The 22,813-nt window shown below is 49.7% G+C and overlaps 1 protein-coding gene across 1 annotated transcript; it reads left to right on the top strand.

Annotated features, from left to right (window-relative positions):
- Positions 1-6,770: 6,770 nt before the first annotated feature.
- On the top strand, positions 6,771-21,714 carry LOC127299333 (uncharacterized). Its single transcript, XM_051329277.2, has 3 exons — positions 6,771-6,934; positions 18,963-20,700; positions 20,802-21,714. The coding sequence occupies exons 1-3, from the start codon at positions 6,789-6,791 to the stop codon at positions 21,447-21,449; spliced, it is 2,532 nt and encodes an 843-aa protein (XP_051185237.1). The 5' UTR covers positions 6,771-6,788; the 3' UTR covers positions 21,450-21,714.
- The last annotated feature ends 1,099 nt before the right edge of the window (positions 21,715-22,813 follow it).

The raw sequence follows: 22,813 nt of genomic DNA, 5'->3' as shown, positions 1-22,813 counted from the left end.
AACCCAAGAGCTGAAGACCATACCTATCACCTGGCCGTTTGCGGTCTGGGGGCTCGATATGGTTGGTAAGTTAAAAAAATCATCTCCTGGCGGTTTTGAGTACCTCCTGGTCGCTGTTGACAAGTTCAGCAAATGGATCGAGGCTAAGCCAGTGAGAAAAGCCGACGGTGCTACGGCACTAAAATTCGTCTGCAGCCTCGTAATGAGATTCGGCATCCCACACAGCATAATCACAGATAATGGCACAAACTTCGCTCAAGGAGAGTTAAGAGATTATTGTGACACAATGGGGATCCGACTGGACCTTGCATCTGTGGCTCATCCACAATCTAACGGTCAGGTTGAAAGGGCCAACGGTCTCATATTATCAGGAATTAAGCCGCGCCTTGAAGAACCGCTGCGACGAGCAGCCGGAGCTTGGGCTGACGAGTTGGAAGCTGTTTTGTGGAGTTTACGAACCACCCCTAACAGATCAACAGGGTTTACCCCATTTTTCCTGGTATACGGATCCGAAGCCGTGCTTCCCTCCGACATCATCCACGACTCACCGCGAGTTTCCGCCTACAATGAAGAAACAGCTGACGAGGCCAGACAGCTATCTGTGGACCTGATCGAGGAAGCTCGGAACTTAGCTGACCAGCGTTCCGCCATCTACCGCCAAGCTCCGACGCTATCACAGTCGTCGAGTTCGGAAACGCTCCTTTATGGCAGGAGACCTGGTCCTCCGCCTTCGACAGGTGAAAAACCATAAGCTGCAATCTCCATGGGAAGGACCCTTCGTCGTTAGCAAAGTGCTTCATAACGGGTCGTACTACCTTGTTGATTTCCGCGAGCTAAGGGATAGACCTGCTAACTGGCACCGGAAACGCAAGCGTGAGGATCCGGATGACATCTACGATGAAACAGATCGCCCTTGGAATATCGCACAGCTACGTCCTTTCTACACTTAGCATATTTTTTCCGAGTTATAAACTCTGTAATAGTTATACATGATCAATGAAATAAAGCTTATGGTTCACTCTTTGAGTCTTTTACCTCCTTTACTTGTTCATTTTAGATCGTGTATGTTTTTCCGACTAAAACCGCAGAGCTGGATATTTCCGCCTAGGCGTGTATGAAAGTTGTGATTTTCAAAATCGTCCTTTAGGACGTAAGCTTAAGTTTTCTGATTAAGTTGTTATCTGTTGCGAACTCGTGGATTCCTAGTAGCGATTTCCGGCACCTATGCTTGGGGGCTTGTTTCCGCGGTTATGGACGGACTGCCATTGGGCTTCGTCGCCGCTGGCGAGCGTTTCCGGCTAAGGTTTTCCGGCTCGTGGAAGGTCAAGCGGGCAAGCCGGAAAATAACGAAGTCAGCACTTGCTTTCCGACATAAAACGAAACATGCACATAATATTTAACGGATAGCAGGATAAGTGTTTCCGCCCCATGCATAATCGTTTCGTTCCTAGCTACTTAAGAATTTAAAGTCTTATTACACACCCTCGCTGGGGCCAAAAATGATGCATTGTTTTTCCCGCAGGAATATAAGTTTCACTCCCCCTTAGCCGGAGAAGTCTTGCCCTCTGGATCCTGTTCCTTGGCGCCTTCGGGCGGAGAAGACACGTCTTCTTCACTTTCTTTCTCTTCCGAAGCAGCGGTGCTGGTCTTGGGTTCCTCTTGGGGAGCATCCTTGGAGCTGGTCCAGGTAAACTGGGTTCCGGATTCCGCAGGTCGCGCCTTGGCCACGAGTTCCTCTTGAAGTTCCGCTTCTAAGGGCTCGTCTGCAGGGAGGACGACCTTGTCATAGAATTCCTCGTGCCGGATCCTGCGCGCGATACGGGTGTCGTAGCCGCTCACTGCATCAAGCAGCGCGCCGACATCCGCATCCGGAGGAACGCCCGTGGTCACTTCATCAAGTTCAAGACCCGGAGTATGTGCTAGGCACATGGTCAAGGCCATTGCAGCTGCGCCTCGGGCTGAAGATGCTTGCAGATCTGTCACACCCTCGGCAGAACATCCATCTTACCAATAAGCTTGCGCACGTCGCAAGTGCGGCTCCTCTTGATGTTCAAGTTATAGCATATCTTGCGGGAGGCGGAGATGAGATCTTTGCAGTCATCGCCCGCGAGTTGCAGAAGGTCGTCCCGTGGGAACAAATTCCGGCGCTGTTCCGGGTACCCAAGCGGCTCTGTATAAAAGATAATCAGGATATAAGCACGCAATTTGAGCGCAAAGTAAAGAAAATCGGAGCAAACATCTTGACAAGGTTCCGATATCATACCCAAGATGTTCTCATTGAGCAAGTCCCAGTGTTTCTCCGCCGTCTCCATATATTTCCGGAGTCCATTGAGCTCTTTTTGCTGCCTCCTGATGGTCTCGCTATCAGCATTCTTTTTCAGTTCCAGCTCGCCCTTTTCCCTGATATGCTCGGAGTTTTTCTCCGCCAGCTGCTTTTCGGCCTGCTCTCTTTTAAGTTCCGCCTCCTTTAGTTTCGTCTCCAACTCTTGGTACGAGGAGCGCAGGTTCTCAAGTTCAGACGAAGCTGTTGCAAGGGAGGAGGATGCGCCTATAATAACATAAGTTAACAGCAAATCTAAAGTCGGAATTTGGTTAATGACGAAGAAGGCGGAAACCAACCTTGGGCGTCCGCCAGTTGTTTAGCTTGATTCTGCATTTTCATCCTTCGGGGTCCGGATATTTTCCGCCCGACTCGTAGTAACGCGGCGCTGCAGGGCAATGTTCTTGTGCAGCTCGTAGTGCAGCGCCTGCTGTTCCTGTAAAATTTAAACAGTGCAGGAGTAAAAATTCCGCCTGTAGAAGTGGTTTCTTTCAAAGCATCATTGCCGGAACTTTTCCGTCATAATGCTTGGGGGCTACTAGTCCATTCTAAAAAACTTTCCCGGAAGTAATCTTTCTCTAAGCATCTAAGCGCTAACTACTTTTTGAGTTTCCGCCTACATGCTTGGGGGCTACTGGGAGTACCTTTTGCTTGCAGATAAGTTGATCGCAGAACTGGCCAACGTTTTTCTTGAAGTCCTGGATTTCCGATGTCCTGGAATCAGGCTTCCCCCAGGCGTTGTTCAGCATGGCGTTGAACAGGTCTTGTTCAAGCTCCCACTTCTCCGCTTCAGTCAGCTTGTTGAAAAACTTAGTGGCATACGCCTTGGGGGTGGAAGTGGTGTCAGCCGGATCTCCAAAGTTCTTCGGAAAAACGACCATGTCGCCAGCGCCCTCTCCAGCTTTCTCGGAAGAAGTTACTTCAACCTCTCCTTGGCCTTGTTTTTCCGCCTGTTCTTGGGCAGGGCCTTTGGCCTTAGGGTCTTCTTCGCCCGCATGCCCGCTGCTAACCGGAATTATTTCCGGTGGAGTGTTTGCGGCAGGTGGGGGAGATGGATCAGCCTGAGGGGGCGACGGTTGGGGAGTTGGGTGGGAGACGCTTGGTGGAACTGGAGTAGAGGGACCAACAGCCGGAGATTTCTTCATGTATTTTGTGATGGGCTCCTGGCTGGTGGTCCGCGTGGCAGCGGTTTTCGGATTCCTGCAAACAAGTGAAAGGGTTTAGACAAGAGATAATTTCGCTAAGTTAAAGTTGCATCATGCTCGGAAACTTACGGGGCGCCGGGGATGATGGGGCGTGTGCCCTGGCCGGCTGTCGAGAGCATTCTTAGACGCGCACGCTCCGCTTTCCTTGAATCTAGCGGAGGTGGTTTTGTCGTCTTCGGCTTCTTGGCGGAGGCCTCGCCGCTAGCTCCGGCTTCAGAGCCGGAAGCTTTGGCGCGGGGACGCTTTGTAGGTCGAGGGGCTGCCTTGCGGGGTGCCTGGTCCTCTTCCTCCTCGACGTCTTCCGGAGCCTCCTCCGCCGTGTCGCCGGTGACGGGGACGCGAATGATGGTGCGGAAGTTTTCCTCCGCCAAAGTGTTGAGCTGGAAGGAAAGTGAACAAGAGTTAGTTAAACATCAAAAAACTTGTGAAGTTTGAAATAACGAAAAGAACAAAGCTTACCGGAGGACACTGATCGTTCGTGTAAATGTCCTTGAACAGTTCCGGGACCTGTTGGCCCCTCGGAATCTTCACCAGCGTCTTGATCCTTCTCTTCAGAGAATCGGCCGGAAGATCGTGGCGGGTAACCCGGAGAAGATCGTCCGCCCCGGTATAAGCGCACATCAGGCGCGCGTTGTAGCGTAGAGGCTGGATTCTCCGGGAGAACCAGCTAAGTGTGAGCTGGGCTCCGGTCAGTCCGTCGTGGACTAGCCAGGAGATTCTCCGCGCGGCCTTCTCCAAGATCGGAGTCAGGGCGAGTGAAGGGACGAAGCTCCAGCTTGCAAGTTCTTCCGGAGGTTCGTTGACAAACTGGGGCAGGCCTCCGTGGACTTCCGGGACTGAAGCATTCTTCTCATAGAACCATCCGGCATTCCAGTACCGGACGGATTCATGCGAGTCGTGGGGAGGATACATGCGGTTAGGGCGGAGCATAAAAGTCATGCTGCCGCAGTTCACCATTGCTTTGTCCTTGGTTTCTTTCTTCACCCGGAAAAAGAATTGCCACAATTTGACATCTGGCCGGATCCCAAGATGTCCTTCGCAGAGAGTCACGAAGTTGGACAAGAGAAGGTATGAGTTTGGGCAAATGTTGTGGGGCTGGAGCCCGTAGGTATTGAGGATGGAGAGAAAAAATTCCGAACAAGGAAGTGACAGCCCGCGTTCCACCCAAGCCTTGGTCATGACAATTTCTCCGGGTTCTGGCTTGGGGACGTCGGAGTCACGAGTGAAACTCCAATGTGAGGAGATCATGCCCTCGTTCTGGAGCTCTCTAAGCTCCACGTCGGTAGTTGCGCAAGGCCACCATTGACCCCGTTCTCCTTCGCGGATCCGGGCCTTGGACGCCTTCTTGTTTTCCGCCTCCTGCACCTTTGCTGCCATCCGAGCTTGTCCCTCGAGTTCTTCTTGGAGCTCTTGGAGGGTAGGAATCCGGCCTGGAGCGGTGCTGGAAGATGCGGAAAAAGGTTGAGCTAGTCTGATGTCGGAAACATATGGTGGCAGGAATGATATGGGATCCGGGCATATGGGTTCTATTTGATTGGGATCCGGGCTACTCGAAGAGCTACCAGTACAAAGTGACGATTCGAGTGGCATGCTTCCGGCTGCACCCATACAAAGTGTTTGAGTACCCGGATCATTAAGTCTATCTTCTACACTAGGTTGTCTTCTACAAGGCCGGCGTACTTACCGCTAATGGCGCGGTGGCTCGACGGAACTCCGGCGAAGATGAGGTCGCCGAACTTGAAGGAAATCGTCCCGCGTAACCACGAATCGGCGGCGGAGCGAATTTCTCGTTCAAACGTGGCAATCTTGGCGCGAGGGGAGCCTTGGTTCAGCGGCGCGCGAAGTTCACCGTGGCGAAGCTCGCCGGAATCGAGATCTGGCGGGCGGAGCGGCGCGAGGAGGAAGACGATGTGGTGAGAGGGGGTAAAAAGAATGAATTTTTACCGGGCCGCGGAGTATTTATAGACCGCGCTCGGAGATTCGGGATCCGGATCCAACGGTGGAAACTGAACGGTCACGCCGTTGGATGGATGACACGTGTTTAGGTCAACTGCGGTAAAACGACGTGGAGGTAACTTAACCCTGCACTCCCGAAAATTCCGGCTGAAGATTTGCATCTGCGAAAATTTAGCGCGGGAAATGAGGAAGTTGTGCGCGGGAAATGTGGAACTTCCGTTGTTAAGTATGATCTGAAGATGAAGGATTTCCGGAACCGTTTGAGTCTTTTAAGATTCCGGGTAATTCCGTGAAGATAAGTTGTCTCTCATTCGAGCAGGGAGTAACCCGGAAATGTTCTTTGGAACGTCGATGGATGAAGTCCCGCGGGATGGGAGCATTTTCCGGCTATAAGTTGGAAAAAGAAGAAAATGCAAAGTTGGAGCTCTTCAAGTTTCTCCGCGTTATCAACGTTTGCCGAGGATCATGATGGACCAGCAAGGCGGAAACTGCAGGCGAAACTCGGAGAACTCTGGGGGCTACTGTTGTGGGTATACTTCATGGGTGTACCATCGACAGTGCCTAGATCCGGCAAGCCCGGGTGGCCCACAGACGGTGATGAGGCATGTGGCCCATCGGGCGGCCCAGTTGCTGTTGATCATGAAGGAAGAAGTCCAGCCCAGGATCAGCAGGCCGGATCCGTACCGACCTTAGGAGTAACCCGGATCCATGGAGGCCCATGAGGAACCCGGATCCAGTACGACGTGTAAGGAAGGCGGATCCGTGACGTGCACGGCAAGATATTGTACCGTAGCTAGGCTATCTGTAATCCGGCTAGGACTCTCCATGTAAACCCTAGATTCGTGCGCCTTTATAAGCCGGATCCCGGGACCCCTAGGGGGACAACCACAACTCATTGTAACAACGCGAAAGCGCCCAGATAATTCCAGACAAGCAGCAGTAGGCCCTGTCATCGTGCAGGTGTTCCGAAGCTGGGTAACTCGCGTACCACCGTCCCGAGAGCACTCCGCCCTATGGCCCCTACTTCTTCTCCCCCTCGTGAGGATCCCTCCTCCGAGGTACCGTCGATTAGGCAACGACACACGTGTTGACTTTCTCTTCTCCCGTCACACGCGAGTGGGGGTATTGTGAAATGTATATGTGGATTGTCTAACCCTTTCCATCAGTTCGGACTTTTGGTTCAAATGGCTAGTGCATGAAGTTTAACATTTTTCATCTCAACTCTTTAGGCAGGTTGAATGGCAGGACACTGGGGATTTGATGAGGGATGGAGCGAAGTGGCGTATGTCAACAGCTATGCCTTGTTCATGGGTTACCTATCCATGGCTATCAAGGGCCTAGGTTTCCTTGTACTTACTTGGACTACAGTCGTACTCCTTGGTGGTTTCGTCTCCATGCTTCAGAAGAAAGATTTTTGGTGTCTCACATTTATCACCCTCATACAGACAGCCGGGTAAATCTCTCCTCATTTGGTTCTTGCAGTTTTTTAATGTTCTATTTCGTATACTTTTTCTACAACATATCCTTTCATTTTATCTTCATCTTGTATATTTTCATAGCATTATCCTACAAAACTAGTGAGTGATTCATAGTACACAAGGAAGCACACACATCCTACATATACGCAAAAAAGACTATTCTCACCGAGGCTCTCCCCCGACCTAACCCTCCCCCCGGGTGGCGGCGCCGCGCCACTCCGGGGAGTCCCTCCGGCCCGGCCGTCCAGCCCCCTCCAGCCTCTCCCTCCCCTCACCGCCGCCACCGGAGATGTCGCCGGGCAAAGTCCGCGCGGCATGGCGGTGGCGGGGGTTGCAGATGGGCGCTATCATGGTGGGTGGGGGCGGCGCTCTTGATCCTTCTGGTGGTGGTGGTGCGTGGCGTCGGCGGCCGGAAGGTGAGGCGGTGGAGGTGGTGGCGTGGCCGGATCTTGGCCTTGGGGCCTAGAGGCGGCCGGTTGCTGCGCCTTCTCCTCCGCGCGACGGGATGCTACGTCCGCATCACAAGGAAGCCGGGGTGGCGGCCCTGGGAATGGCGGCCGACCTCCTCCCTGGAGGTGGACGACCTCGTTGGGATCTGGGGTCGGGGATCTTGGGATCCCACACAGATCTCCGGCGTTGAAGATCCAGTCGACGACGAGTTTTGGATGACGGGGCAGCCGGTGAAACCGTGCTTCGCTCTCGGGCTTGGCGGCCGATGGCGGCGTCGCTTGGCGTCGTTACCTTGTCGAAGGCATCGTCATTGCTTGTCTGTCACTCCACTCGGCGAGTTGGAGATGTGCGGCTGCCGGTGAAAATCGTGCTCCGACCCGGTCGTGGCGGGCGATGGCGACGTTACGCGTCGTTACCTTCTTGAAGGCATCGCCGTCGCAACCTGCATCTACTCACTCGTGCTGCTCCGGGGGAAACCCTAGATCTGGGTCTCGCGGATCGGATGATGGCAGCGCTCCCTGCGTCGTTCTACCTCTTGGGGCATCGTCTTTGGAGCAGCTGCTGGATGTTGGCGGATGTTGGTGGTGTGGTATTCATCTACCACATTGTTGGCGCTGAGTTTCGGTGGCATGGTGCTGCAGGGTATCGACGACGGATGCGGGATGATGTATGTGTGCAGGATGGTGGAGCCGTCTGGCGTCATGGTGGCATCGACGGTAGGTCTTGCAAGGTTAATGCGAGGATCTCTCTTGAAGATGGAGTCGAGGAAGACGACACTAGCAACTTCTGTGGCGTGTGCGTTGGCGTGCGCTGAGAGTATGCTCGACTGGATGTGTTTCTCACCTGTTATTGGGCGGTTTGGGAAGGCATTTGGTTTTTTGGATGATGTGAGTTGGTGTATTGTCACCCCTTCATCCCACTGTAGGTTTAGTGAGGTGGCTTCGAGGGTGATCTTTTGTATTGTTCTTGTAAGGTTTTGTGGATAATCTAATAAAAAAAAGCTGTGTGCATCCTTTGGATGCAGAAGCGGGGTGATATCTCCCCTATTTCGAAAAAAAATCCTACATATACGCCACATGAGTGTCAGTCTGATCAGACATTATATAACTTGAGGACCCCGAAATAAATCCAAACATCTCTTGTTGCATTTATATGATTTTAGAAGAAAAAATGGCAAACCTCCTGTTGAATCTGCATCCTCATATATAATTTTATTAGAAGGATGTCAAACATCAAGACAGAACTAATCCTTTTATAGTAAACAAAAAACTCGGGACCAACATCTGGCCTCATCGATATCTTCAAAGTCTACCACAAATGGCGAACAAAAGAACATGTAATCTAGAAATAGCATGTTACACAAAGACTACAACTTAGAGGAAGATTAACTATGTGTGGCATCTCACATTTTTTATTAGGCTATCTTTTATCATGGTTGTTATAGCTTGTAATAAATATTGGAGTGAATTCCACTTTTTACCCTGTGTTTGTGATTAACTATGTGTCACTATTTACTCCCATTTAACCATTTTGCTTCATTACCGATAGCATGTGCCCACTGGTAGGCTAACATGGACGCTAGATAAGCAACTAGCACACAGGTGTCTTTCAATCTTAACGATTTTCTCTAAATCATCCAAGCTGCTAAGCCTAACCCGTACCCGCTACATCATAGCCGCACCCCGCAGCCCCGCAGCCCCGCCACCACTTTGCCACAGGGCTCAAACTTACTCGATCGATTCTCCCACTCCCTTGTCCTCTAGGGTTAGGCAGCAGAGGCAAGCAGTGACAATAGAGTTGATCGGGGTGAGTTGGCTGCTTATCAGGACCATCGAGAGTCAGCCTAGGCTGTCAAGAATGAGGCAAATTGGTTAAATGGGGTAAATATTGACACACCTTCACGAAACACGGGTAAAAAATGGTACAAAAAATTAAATGGGTTAACTAGTGTCACAAAATCATAAACACGCCTCTACAAGCACTACAGGAATGTGGCGATATGCCGAGGGCCAGGAACCCTCGGCATAGCCTGCTTTGGCCGTCGGCGTAGGCTCTGCCGAGGGTCACCCTCGGCGTAGCTCCTCGGCGTATAACTCCCTCGGCAAAGCCACTATCGCCGTCGGCGTAGCCCGGCCCTCGGCGTAGCACGCTACGCCGACGGCAAAACCCTCGGCATAGATTTTTAAAAAATTCAAATTTCCTTTTTCTAAAAAAATTTGAAAAAAAAATTTTCGAATTTTTTTTTTCTATATGCCGACGGCAAAACCCTAGGCATAGACTTTTAAATTTTTTAAAATTTTAATTTCTTTTACACCATTTTTTTCTTTTCTTTTTTCTTTTTTTACTTGTTTATCTTTCACCCAATACATATTTAACTCTAAGTACACTTAATCTTAAGTCAAATTACAATCATGGTTAAACTTCCCAGTCGGTCACCCATCCTCACACTACTCCAGGCTCAGCACGCTTAACTTCTTGGTTCCATTCGGATGAGCTTCCATTAAAGAATTGAAACCTCTTGCTGATAATAATAGCATATCAACCCTATTAACCCTTGAACCGAGATACACACCTCTTTATTTTTGAATCCCAAACAATTACTTAAGTAGACAACAATGAATATATAAGTAATAATAATATTGAATTCAAATAACAATAAAATGATTTTATTTTTTGGTCCTTTTTCTATTTAATATTTAATATGGAATAATTAATATCTTTAAATTGGAAAATCGAAATTCCACAAATAATATGTCTAAATCGATCAGAAAAATGAGAGGAATCTAAATATAACATCCATATCATCATTTGAACCTAAAAATTAGAGGAATCCAAATATGACGCCCAATTTGCCATGTGGCCAAAACGGCTCCCTCGGATGCGAAATGGCTGTATCGGGCGCGCTGGTGCACCGTTCGCCAACACGCTAAACAGACAAAAATTAGCACATAAAGTGATGTGTTATAGACCTAAAAACATTTTTGCAGAATTTATTGAGTGACAGAAAGTGTACCCTTAGTTCAAATCCGGTTAGTTTCTAGCAGATTCAGCGGGACACCGCAGGAAGCCGCAAGGATTCCCAGATAGCTAGCACGTATATATGGCATGTGATATGTGGTGCGGAGGCGGTGTCCTATCACTACGCGGAGGTCTCGCACAATACTAAAATGCACCCCATGTAGCTGCTTCACAAAAAAACCTATTTTGGCACCCAAAAAATGAAAAAATCATCGCCCATGGGTCGGATTGGAAATCCGCTCCCGGGGCCTTGCTTCCCATCCCAGGGACCACGCACGTGCCAAATATGGCCTCGTTCTGACAATCTATGCGGTGTCACGGGCCGTTTCCTACTCATTTGCCCTAAAAGCCATAGAACTTCAGACGTGATAGCCCTGTTTGTAAAGGAGTTTCCAAAATAATTGACGTATCCTAATTCCGACTTTTGGAGTGGTTACTAGGACACATAAAATGACGCCATGCGGCTGCGCGGGATTTTCGGACTTCGTTTAAATTGTCATTTGGCCAAAACGGCCCCGCACGAAGATGCGGTATGGCCGTACCGGGCACGCTGGTGCACCCGTTTACCATCGCGTTAAACGGAAAAAATTTCGCACATAAAGTGATGTGCCATAGACCTAAAAACATTTTTCCCGGAATTTATTGAGCGACGAAATGTGTAACCCTAGTTCAAATCCGGTCACTTTCCAGCGGATTCGGCGGGACACCGCAGGAAGCCGCATGGATTCTCAGATAGCTAGCGCGCACATATGGCATATGATATGTGGTGCGAAGGTGGTGTCCTACCACTACGCGGAGGTGTCGCGCAATACTAAAATGCGCCCCATGTAGTTACTTCACAAAAAAAAAACCGTTTTGGCATCCCGAAAATGAAAAAACCATCGCCCCCACGTCAGATTGGAAATCCGCTCCCGGGGCCTTGCTTCCCATATCAGGGACCACGCACGTGCCAAATATGGCCTCGTTCCGACAAACTATGAGGTGTCACTGGCCGTTTCCTACTCATTTGCCCTGAAAGCCATAGAACTCCGGACGTGATAGCCCTGTTTGTGAAGGGTTTTCCAAAATAATTTCCGTATCCTAATTCTGACTTTTGGAGTGGTTACTAGAACACATAAAATGACGCCATGCGGCTCCGCGGGATTTTCTGACTTTGTTTAAATTGCCATTTGGCCAAAACGGGCCCCCACGGAGATGCGGTATGGTCGTACCGGGCGCGCTGGTGCACCCGTTTCCCATCGCGCTAAACGGAAAAAAATTCGCACATAAAGTGATGTGTCATAGAACTAATAACATTTTTACCGGAATTTATTGAGCGACGAAAAGTGTAGCCCTAGTTTAAATCCGATCACTTTCCAGCGGATTCGGTGAGACACCGTAGGAAGCCGCATGGATTTCCAGATTGCTAGCGTGCACATATGGCATGTGATATGTGGTGCGAAGGCGGTGTCCTACCACTACGCGGAGGTCTCCCGCAATACTAAAATGCGCCTCATGTAGTTACTTCACAAAAAACCCGTTTTGGCACCCCGAAAATGAAAAAACATCGCCCATGGGTCGGATCGGAAATCCGCTCCCGGAGCTTTGCTTCCCATCCCAGGGACCATGCACGTGCCAAATATGGCCTCGTTCCGACAAACTATGCGGTGTCACGGACCGTTTCCTACTCATTTGCCCTAAAAGCCATAAACCTCCGGACTTGATAGTCCTGTTCGTGAAGGGTTTTCTAAAATAATTGTCGTATCCCAATTCCATCTTTTGGAGTGGTTACTAGGACACATAAAATGATGCCATGAGGCTCCGCGAGATTTTCTGACTTCGTTTAAATTGCCATCTGGCTAAAACGGGAACCTGAGGGCATATGAGAAAGTGATTGAATTGTTTCTATATTAAAATGGTACTGTACATGATTCAAATATGCATGATTTTGACATAAACGGATAGAGGATGTTTTTCTGAACATTTTGATATCTCATACGCATTTTTCTGACATCATATGAATTAGTCATGATTTTTAGAAATTAGATAAATTTAAAAAATGGCCTACGCCGAGGGTGGCCGTCGGCGTAGCCCTGTCTACGCCTAGGGCCAAATATATGCCGAGGGCTGCCCTCGGCGTAGACTTCTCTACGCCGACGACAACGATACGCCGAGAGTCGACGGGCTGGCTGGCCGTGCCGGGCCATACGCCGACGGCCCCGACATTTGGCCGTCGGCGTACGCCACGGCTGTCGGCGTATGTCGCCATTCCTGTAGTGAAGGATTGACATCGGTGACGGTGAACAGCTTCTTTCTGGCACGATAACTGGTGCACACGCGGTTCTCTTGCCTCCTGGGCCCCTGACCTTTTCTCCATCGCCACAAGGAAAAACCGTTCCGTCGCAAAGGAGATAAGTGACAACAACTGGATCCGCCCGTCGCAAGGATTAACTCCCCTACACAGTTAACGCAATATTTAGAGATTTGGGACATTGTTCAGACCATCATCCTCGACCCGTCGCGTCTGGACTCCATTTCCTGGCTTTTGACCACGGATGGGAATTACAGCACCAGTTCGGCATACATGGCACAATTCCTCGGTTCCCATCTCAGCTTCGCTGCGCAAAAGATTTGGTCGGCGCATGCTGAGCCAAAGTGCAAACTGTTTGCCTGGCTTGCACTACACGGAAAGTTACTTACCGCCGACATGTTAGCCATCTGAGGTTGGACCCATGACCCTATTTGTCCGCCCTGTCAACGAGCGCCCGAGACGGCTGTGCATCTTTGCAAAGACAGTCCCTTTACAGTGGCCATCTGGAACATGGCCAATTCTTGTGATAATGATGACTCCGCCGACTCCAGATCCTCCTTCATCTCCATTTCAGATGCACAGGACAAGGGTAATGAAACCTTACATTTTCTAAAAAAAAAAGATTAATCATGGGTCCCTATTTAGTTTATTTCATGTCACTGTCAGTACAGTGGCATCGGCATTGACACATGCATCACCTCAGAAGCGCAAACTAAAGGAGTGACGTCGATGAAGTCCGCAGGAAGTTGTGCTAGAGTAAATGTTCAAATTGGCTAAGCCATGGGGTTTGTCATAGCGTCGTGTGGGCAGCATTAGGCCTGTGTAAGCGTTGATATAGTCGTTGGCGTGTGGATCAAGAAGACTAGCGGAAAACTGAATGTTTCTTAAAAAAATTGAAAAACTCCAAAAGTTGTACAATATCTGTTTAGTTATGACAATCCCTGGGTATGCATAATGGTGCAATTTGCTCTTGCCAAAATGATTATGTGCTTTCTTTCTTGCGGGAAAATGATTGTTAGGGAATATACTTGTTGTATTATCAGGGGGCCAAAGGCCACAATATATAGTACAGGTACAGGTGCACATATGCAGAAAGCCCCCTAACATATGGGGAAACTACAATATACAGATATATACATCTAACACCCAGATATATACATCTAACACCCCCCGCAAACTCATGGTGGATCCACAACACTGAGTTTGGAGAGTAAGAAATCATGCTGCGCTCGAGTCTGTGCCTTCGTAAAGAAATCCGCCAACTGCAAATCTGAAGGCACATAATGAACCGCAACAACATCATCCTGTACCTGTGCACGTGTGTAAAAAGCATCAACACCGATATGCTTGGTCAACTCATGCTTGACCGGATCACGTGCAATACTGATAGCACCTGTACTGTCAGACAAAAGTGGAGTGGGTGTCGTAACAGAGACCCCAAAATCTGCAAGCAACCACCGTAACCAAGTCACCTCAGCAATCAACAAAGCCATAGCCCGCAGCTCAGCCTCAACACTCGAACGGGAAACTGCGACCTGTTTCTTCGTCTTCCAAGCAACAAGCGAACCACCAAGAAACACACAGTAAGCAGAAAGCGAACGACGATCCGTACGATCACTCGCCCACGTAGCATCCGAATAGCACTGGAGCTAGAGAGAGCTGGAACGGGGAAAGAAAAGGCGACGAGTGATCGTGCCACGAAGATAACGAAGAACACGGAGGAGATGACTATAGTGAACAGTGGTAGGAGATGAGACAAACTGACTCAGAATATGAACAGGATAAGAAATATCAGGACGAGTGACAGCAAGATAAACAAGACTCCCAACAAGATGGCGATAACGGGTGGGATCAGGAAGAGGATCACCATCAGTAGGACGAAGCTTAACATTAAGCTCCATAGGAGTATCGACTGTGCGCTCATCCCCAAGAGCAGCACGAGCAAGAAGATCGTGAATGTACTTTTCCTGAGAGATAGAAAAGCCATCGGAAGTGGAGGAAACCTCAATGCCAAGAAAATAGCGAAGAGGACCAAGATCAGTCATAAGAAACTGATCACAAAGACGAGCCTTGACGAAGGCAATATACTCAGGATCATCACCAGTAATGATCATATCATCAACATAGAGAAGAAGAAGTGTACGTCCACGAGGAGAAGTATGAACGAAAAGTGTTGGATCATGAAGACTAGGAGAGAAACCAGCAGCAGTCACCACAGAGGCGAAGCGCTCAAACCAGGCACGAGGGACCTGTTTGAGACCATAGAGAGAACGTCGAAGACGACAAACCATCCCATCGGGAACAGAATACCCAGGAGGAGGCTACATGTAAACCTCCTCACTCAACTCGCCATTAAGAAAAGCATTCTGAACATCAAGCTGGGAGACAGACCAGCGGCGAACAGAAGCAACAGCAAGAAGGGTACGCACAGTAGTCATATGAGCCACAAGGGCAAAAGTCTCATCATAGTCACGGCCGTGCTCCTGCTGAAAGCCACGAGCCACAAGACGCGCTTTATAGCGCTCAAGAGATCCATCAGAGCGAGTCTTAATTTTATAGACCCACTTACACATGATAGGATGAACACCAGAAGGTGGAGAAACAAGATCCCAAGTGCCAGTGCGCTCAAGCGCAGCGATCTCCTCAGCCATGGCAAGCTGCCATTCAGGATGACGCTCGGCATCCCGATAAGAAGTCGGCTCGGAAACGACAGAGAGGCCATACTGACTAGGAGAGTAACGAGCTGGAGCACGACGCTGACGGACAGGCCGTGAAGGGGGAAGGTCATCAGCAGAGGACAACTCATCAGAAGAAGCGGAAGAAGGGACAACATCAGAAGGATCCGAAACCGGAGAACGAGGAGTACTAGGTGGACTAGACGGAGGAGAGGATGGCGCCGAAGGGGGCGCATCAGGACTAGGAGGGGGAGGAGACGGGATAGCAGGGGGTGCATCCGGAAAAAGAAGAAAAGAGATATCATCCACCGGGTAAGTACCCGAGGTGGGACGAGGATAGAAGGGACGCGTCTCATCAAACGTGACATCACGAGAGATGCGCATCCGACGACCAACGGGGTCCCAACAGCGATAGCCCTTATGCTCATCACTGTATCCGAGAAAAACACACTCAACAGACTGAGCGGTCAACTTGGTGCGATCGCGAGGAGGGAGAAGAACATAGCAAACGCAACCAAATAAACGAAGTGTCGAGTAATCGGGAGAGCAACCAGAAAGACGCTCGAGAGGAATGCCACCTTGAAGGGCAGCAGAAGGCTGAATGTTAATGAGGTAAGTCGACGTAGCGATAGCCTCAGCCCAGAAATGCGGCGGAAGAGAGGAAGCAATCATCATAGCACGGGTAGTCTCAAGAATATGACGATGCTTACGCTCGGCGACACCATTTTGAGCATGGGCGCCGGGACATGAGAACTGGGCAAGGGTGCCCTGCTCAGCAAGAACACTACGCAGGTGTTGGGAGATATACTCTCCTGCAGAGTCAGCACGAAACACACGAATAGGCGTGGAATACTGAGTACGAACCATGGCTGCAAAACGCTGATAAATAGAAAGCACCTCACTGCGAGAGTGCATAAGAAACAACCAGGTGTATCGCGAAAAATCATCAATAAACAAAATATAGTATCGATGACCCCCTTTCGAAGGAAAGGGAGCCGGACCCCAAACATCTGAATGAACTAAATCAAAAGGGCGCTGAGATACAGACGCACTAGTAGGATAGGGAAGCTGAATCTGTTTGCCTAGCCTACAACCCTGACACGAATGCAAAGACACATCTCCTGAGACAGACCCCAGAAGACCACGACGAACTAATGACGATAAACGGGAGCCACAGAGGTGACCCAGCCGATGATGCCACTGCTGAAAAGATCCAAAGGATGTGGCAAAGAACTCACAGGAGAACTAGCAGATGAAGTGGCAGCAGAAGGAACGCGAAGCCAGTCTAACTCCCAGAGCCCCGGGGACTCAAGGCTGCGAGGGCCAGCTCCAACCAGGGCCTGTGTACGGCGGTCCTGAACAGCACAAGAATCAGCGTCAAGAATGACGCGACAACCAGAATCAGTAAGCTGACTAGCGGAAAACAGGTTCATCTTAAGACTAGGAACATGAGAAACATCAGGAACAGAGAAAGAGGGAGTAGAAAGGGTGCCTCGACTGGAAACAGGGAGAGAGGTACCATCAGCCGTGATAACACGAACAGGCGAAACAAGAGAGCGAAGAGCAGAAAGAATAGAAGACGCAGAGGTCATATGAAAAGAAGCTCCAGAATCCAGATACCACGGGGATGACATACCTGACTGTGTGGAAGGTGGTGGTCGCACGGTGCCAGAAGATCCAGGCACAGAACCAACAGTACCCGTCGAGGAAGAGCCTGTACCAGCGAGCAGACCACGAAGACCACGGATAATGTCCTGATCAGATAGCGCAACAGCAGAAGATCCTGAAGAACCAGCCTGACGACGAGTAAGATGCGGCGGGTGTAAGCTGGGATCCCTCTGCCAGCAACTAGAGATAGTGTGGCCAGGCCTGCCACAGTAGGTGCAAGGAGGTGACGTCGAACCACGAGGCTGCTGGGGCTGACGCTGACCCTGGAATGGAGGAGTAGGAAGTATCGGCGGTGCCGGAGGCCGCAACGAAGCCGGCGGCATAGGAGGTCCACGAGCAGACGGCACAGTAGGGCCACGAGCAGCAAGAACAGAGGGAACCTCAAGAAGACCAGCACCACGAAGACGAGTCTTCTCAGCACGAAGCTCAGCAAGTACCTCAGAGAGCGGAACACGACCACGGGCAAGCAGCTGGGCCCGGCGCGGCTCAAACTCCTTACGGAGTCGCGATAAGAACTCAAAAACGCGCTGAAACTCCAGATCCGCGCGCACAGTCAGACAGCAGGGACAGGTGGCACACACAGCTGTACGGAGAGAATCAAGCTGACGCCAAATAGCAGTGTAGAACTCATCAATAGTAGAATCACCCTGCTGAAGGGCATGCTCCTGCCAGACCACAGATAGGTAGAGAGCATCCCCAGACGGCTGATAGCGCTGACGAAGAAAAGCCCACTGAGCAACAGCGGTGGGAAGACCCATAAACTCAGCAGCATACTGAGGGAGAACACTGGAGGTGAGAACAGCAACAGCACGAGCATCTCATCTATCCACTGAGTGTACTCGGTGAGATCGAGCCGGTAAGTCGCAACAGCAGTAGAGTGGTCCTGGACCTTCCGGTCATAATCAGCCAGAGCAATGTCATCAGCGCTCTTGGCTGCATCCTTATCCGCCTGAGTAGCATCAGGGGCAAGGGCAACAGGTGGAGGTGCAACAGGCACCGTAGGAGCAACGGGGCGCGGCGGACAGGAGACCTCGCCAGAGAGCACACCCCAAAGACGAAGACCGCGCATGTGGACGCGCATGAAGGCAGCGAAATCAGGGTAATTCGCGCCATCAAAGATCACCGGGCAGCGAGGGATCGCAACATAGCCCGAGGAAGACATAGTTTCTTTTTTTCGCTTTTTTTTTTGCTTTTTTTTTACTTCAGATGGAAGTCAACTGCAGGCCACAGACCAGGGAAATCACGGCGACGGAGAACGCGGCCGGCCACGCGAGGAGAGCTCGCCCAAGATCCGCCGGTTGCTCGCCCAAGAACACCGCGCGGGCAGAGAGATCCACGCGGGAATCCACGCGGGCAGAGAATCGCGGGAACGGCGGGCGGGCGGGAATCGGCGGGCGGGCGGGATTCGGCACTCGTGCGGGAATTGGCGGGCGGCTCGCGCGGACACGCCGGGCGCCAGGAGACGACGGGCGCCAGGGGCTTCGGGGCAGGAATCGGCAGAGGCAGGGACGGGCGCCAGGAGACGACGGGCGCCAGGGGCTTCGGGGAATCGAATCGGCAGGGACGGGAGATCGGCCACGCGCGGAGATCAGGAGATCGAAGCCGCGCCTGGAGATCGACTTCGGCCGGAGGAGATCGAGTCGGGGAGAAGCCGGCAGTGGGACGGCCGGGAACAAGTCTTCGGAAGGATCAATTTAGCTCTGGTACCATGTTAGGGAATATACTTGTTGTATTACCAGGGGGCCAAAGACCACAATATATAGTACAGGTACAGGTGCACATATGCAGAAAGCCCCCTAACATATGGGGAAACTACAATATACAGATATATACATCTAACAATGATCATGTGCTTTCATTAGTGTGTGTGCTGCCACTTATGTTGTCCATACCTATCAACAGGGTATTCGATGTCTACCTGACCGAGAAGTTAAGCCATATAGCGGATTCATCCATTGGATTGGTGTTGGGTGCTCTTTATGGCGTTATGGGTGACAACTTTACCTCTGGTGCCGGAAAGTCGATGATGTCTGTTATCATGCGTCTCTTGCTAGCATTTGTTTGCCTGGTGTTTCAAATTCTGATGTTGGTCATACTACTATGCCCTCTGGCAGCTATCTACGTGTGTGGGTTGTTGATGTCCACAGGGATATCGATTTGGCGTTTGATACAACATGATTACGGTGGTAACTCGGATGGAGGATCAAACCTGAAGCCGGCGATGGACACCTTGTACTCCCTGGCTCTGCTCCAAGGGCTGCTCTTCTGCTATAGGTTCTTCTTTACTCTCAGGAAGGCGTCGTTTGTTAAGGAAGTGATCCCTGAACCTTATGATAAGGAGGAATTTGAAGTAGTTTCGTTGTACTTGCGGGAAACAAGGATCGGGTGCGAGAAGGACCCATCATTCGTGAGAGGAAGAAATCTCATCACACATTCTGTAGACTTGATTGGTTCCAAGTCACGTGATGACTGCCTTTCCGGGGTAAAGATGCTGTACTCAGCCATATGCATTGGGGAGAGGAGACTGAACAAGGCAAGAGTCAAGGACCCAAACAAATACTATTTTTTGAAAGAAAGCATAAAGGATCGCTGTCGTACCACATGGGAAGAGATCATTGGGAAGCACATGCTGATGAGACATCTTATTGTGTATGCAGCTCCCTCTTCACCCGTACTCCAGAAACTGTTGGAACTGCTTGATCCGCATGGCGCCTGTGACCGAGAGATGAGGAACCGGGCTGCGAGGATAGTGGCGCACCTCGCTATGGACATCCATTTGGAGCAGTTCCCACAGGCGATCAAGCACATTTCTACGCTGATCGGGATGACTTTCGAAGAATACTGTCTGATGGAGCCATACAATGTAGAGCGGCTACTACACAGATATGACCAGAATCGGGGTTGGCAAGCCAGTTGTCGCCTGCCGTCACCAGACAACGATACCACTAACCTTCGGGAGGCCTACGAGAAGCTGGTGCTGCGAGGCTTGTGCATCCTCCGAAAGCTGGCGACCAACGAGGATAACTGCAGAATCATTAGCCATACCCAAGGTCTGCTCCCCAGGATCATGGCGCCCCTCACCTCCGACATAATCCACCGATTCAGTGGTGGTGCGTGGTCCATCAGCGTAGTAGAGGGGTCGCTGAAGGCCATGGGCCTTCTCGTGGCTTCTCCCGGAGAGATTGGCGCCAAGCTGCGTCGAGAAATCTGTAGCAACAAGGAGGCAATCGGCACCATGGAGAGGATTCTCAGATGTGACACCTGCTGTGCAAAGCTGCAGAAACGAGCTATGGAGATTCTCATGCAACTATACGTGGATAACCAGGAGAAAAGAGAAGCTTGCATCAAGATGCTGGTAGACATCTTTGCTGGCGATAGCAAGGACAAGTCCATCAGAAAGTTGGCAGGTAAAGCACTGGCAAAGCTGTGTATGCAAGACGGAAGCAATAGTCTTATTATCTTACAGGTGAACGGTGATGTTCTTGGTAGGCTCAACAAGATACTACTTGTTGATGATGCTGAGAACAAGAAATGCAGGATAAGTGCAGCTGAAATCCTAGAGCAAATGTGTGTTCATCACAACCAAGACAATGAATGCCTCAGTGAACTTAAGAAAGCCATGGCTGATACAATGCCCAAGGTAATCCAAATGAAATAAATATTTATATTTGTTTTTATTCTGATCATCGACAAGGTGACTATACATTGTAGCTACCTAACAATGTTCTTATGCCGTTTCAGGTGCTTGCAAAAATACTTTCTCGTGGACCGACGGAAGATGAAACACATGTAACAACAGAAGAAGACCAAGTCAAGGTCATACAGAAAAAGGTTGACATCGAAAACCAATGTGATGAAAATGGCAGGGATAAAACCTCTTCTTCCACTCTTCCTCAAAACATTAAGGACTACGAATATGACGTGCTGCCGGAGGTTGAGGAGGACGAGTCGGAGAACGATGAGGACGAGGACCTCCATGCACCCTTATTATCCCTTTGCGTGGCGATATGCGACACATTAATCAGTGTTGATCAAGATTTGGCCAGTCAGTTTGGTGAGATCAGCCTTCCAAGCAAGCTCAAGGACATGGTAGCAGAAAACAGCTTTCCTACTGCACGTTGCCTGAGACTGATGAAGCTCACCTGTAAGATGGTCATATCAATGATGAAACACAGGGGCAGCTACCGCAAAGAAGAGCTGGAGAGCTTGACGCAAGCACTATCCATTGCTTCTGAAACTGAAAGGATGTCCCATCTTGACATCTCTATGGTTTTCGCCAGCACAGATGATGGCTCAGCGACAGCAGTGAAGCCTGTCAGGAGTCTTGGTTCTCTGGTAAAAGAAGCTAAAGAAAGTGTCGATGCATACTTCAAGCCACAAGATATGTAGCAGTTCACCCGCGCTGCTCCGCCCACTGGTAACCCTGATCAAGTTGAGACTTACTGTTCACCTGCAGTACTGCTTTACTCTACATAACCATTGTGTGTTTGCTCCTCCGTATATCAGCTAGCTCCAAAATAATTTGCGTGTCCCTTGAGGACCGACCAATGCGCTGTATTTGTTTGTGTTTCTGTGTACATCCATATTTCTTGATTGTTATTACTGTATCTCTGAAGCCTAAAGTGTAAATGTTACTCGTTGATTGTGCAATTATGGAAAGCCAATTATTTTGTTGGTACAGTTCTCAATTTATGCTTTACCATGCATTAGATATGCACCAAGATTAATGGGTGCGCTGTTGAGGTTAATGCTGATCCCGAATTTATTTTCGTTTGTGTAGCCATAGGTTTGGAATTAGGAGTAGTTTTAAAGGGAAAAATTAGGAGTAATAGGTATGAGCTCACCGCTACAGCAGTGTTTTGGCTTCCAAGTTGCCTAAGGTGCATTCGAGGTGGTCTCATTTTTCTTTTACATAAACCTGCGCACTTTATTACATTGGCTAGCCACAATAACCTATGCGAAATCAGGTATTTCACAATGCCAACCTTGAACTAGAAGAAGACGTATTGCTTCATGGAAGAGAGTGCACCATGGCGAGGCAGGTCATACTCAGATGATGTGAGAGCATTTTCCAGGATCATGGAATCCGTCTCAATGATATAATCCGACCCATTCCTGCACCGACTGCAAATTGGCTTTGCTTTCAGGCAGCGTCGACCAGGTCTCACATTTGCTGTGCTATCCCTGCACCTCAAAACCTCAGACCCAGCCACATGTACCAGATGTCGATGCGAAGGCGCCATTGGTGGGTTTATTTTCCGTGCATGGCTTTAGATAACAGGTTATATTCACTGCCTCTACTTTGTAACAACGTTGTATGGACGATGAGTTACTAGAGTATTTATTTTCATATCGGTTTAGGGGAAAAAGACCAGAAATACCAAAGCCCGTGTAGGCATTGCCAAAACCATTTAGAACTAATCATTACAAAAAGCAACTATAAAGCCATGTACAATGCATGAAAATAAACCTGGTTTTTTTCTTAAACACCAATGCTATTTGCACAGGAGATGCACCTAGTTAAGCATCTTTCTACTCCCTCTGATCCCTTTTAATTGACTCAGGTTTAATACAAACTTTGTACCAAATCCAAGTTAATTAAAAGATACCGGAAGGAGTAGTGTAAACAGAGTGCTTAGACAAAATAAGCATCCGTACTTATCTGTAGGCACATCTCCCTAGTGTAAATGCAACAAAACCCGATTTATTTTTCTAAGAATGTCCTAAACGAACAAACACTGCCTGAGAAAACC

The sequence above is a fragment of the Lolium perenne genome, chromosome 5 (assembly GCF_019359855.2).
Source record: "Lolium perenne isolate Kyuss_39 chromosome 5, Kyuss_2.0, whole genome shotgun sequence".
Lineage (NCBI taxonomy): Eukaryota > Viridiplantae > Streptophyta > Magnoliopsida > Poales > Poaceae > Lolium > Lolium perenne.
The sequence above is the reverse complement of the archived record's forward strand: the minus strand, read 5'-3'. Positions and strand labels throughout refer to the sequence as shown.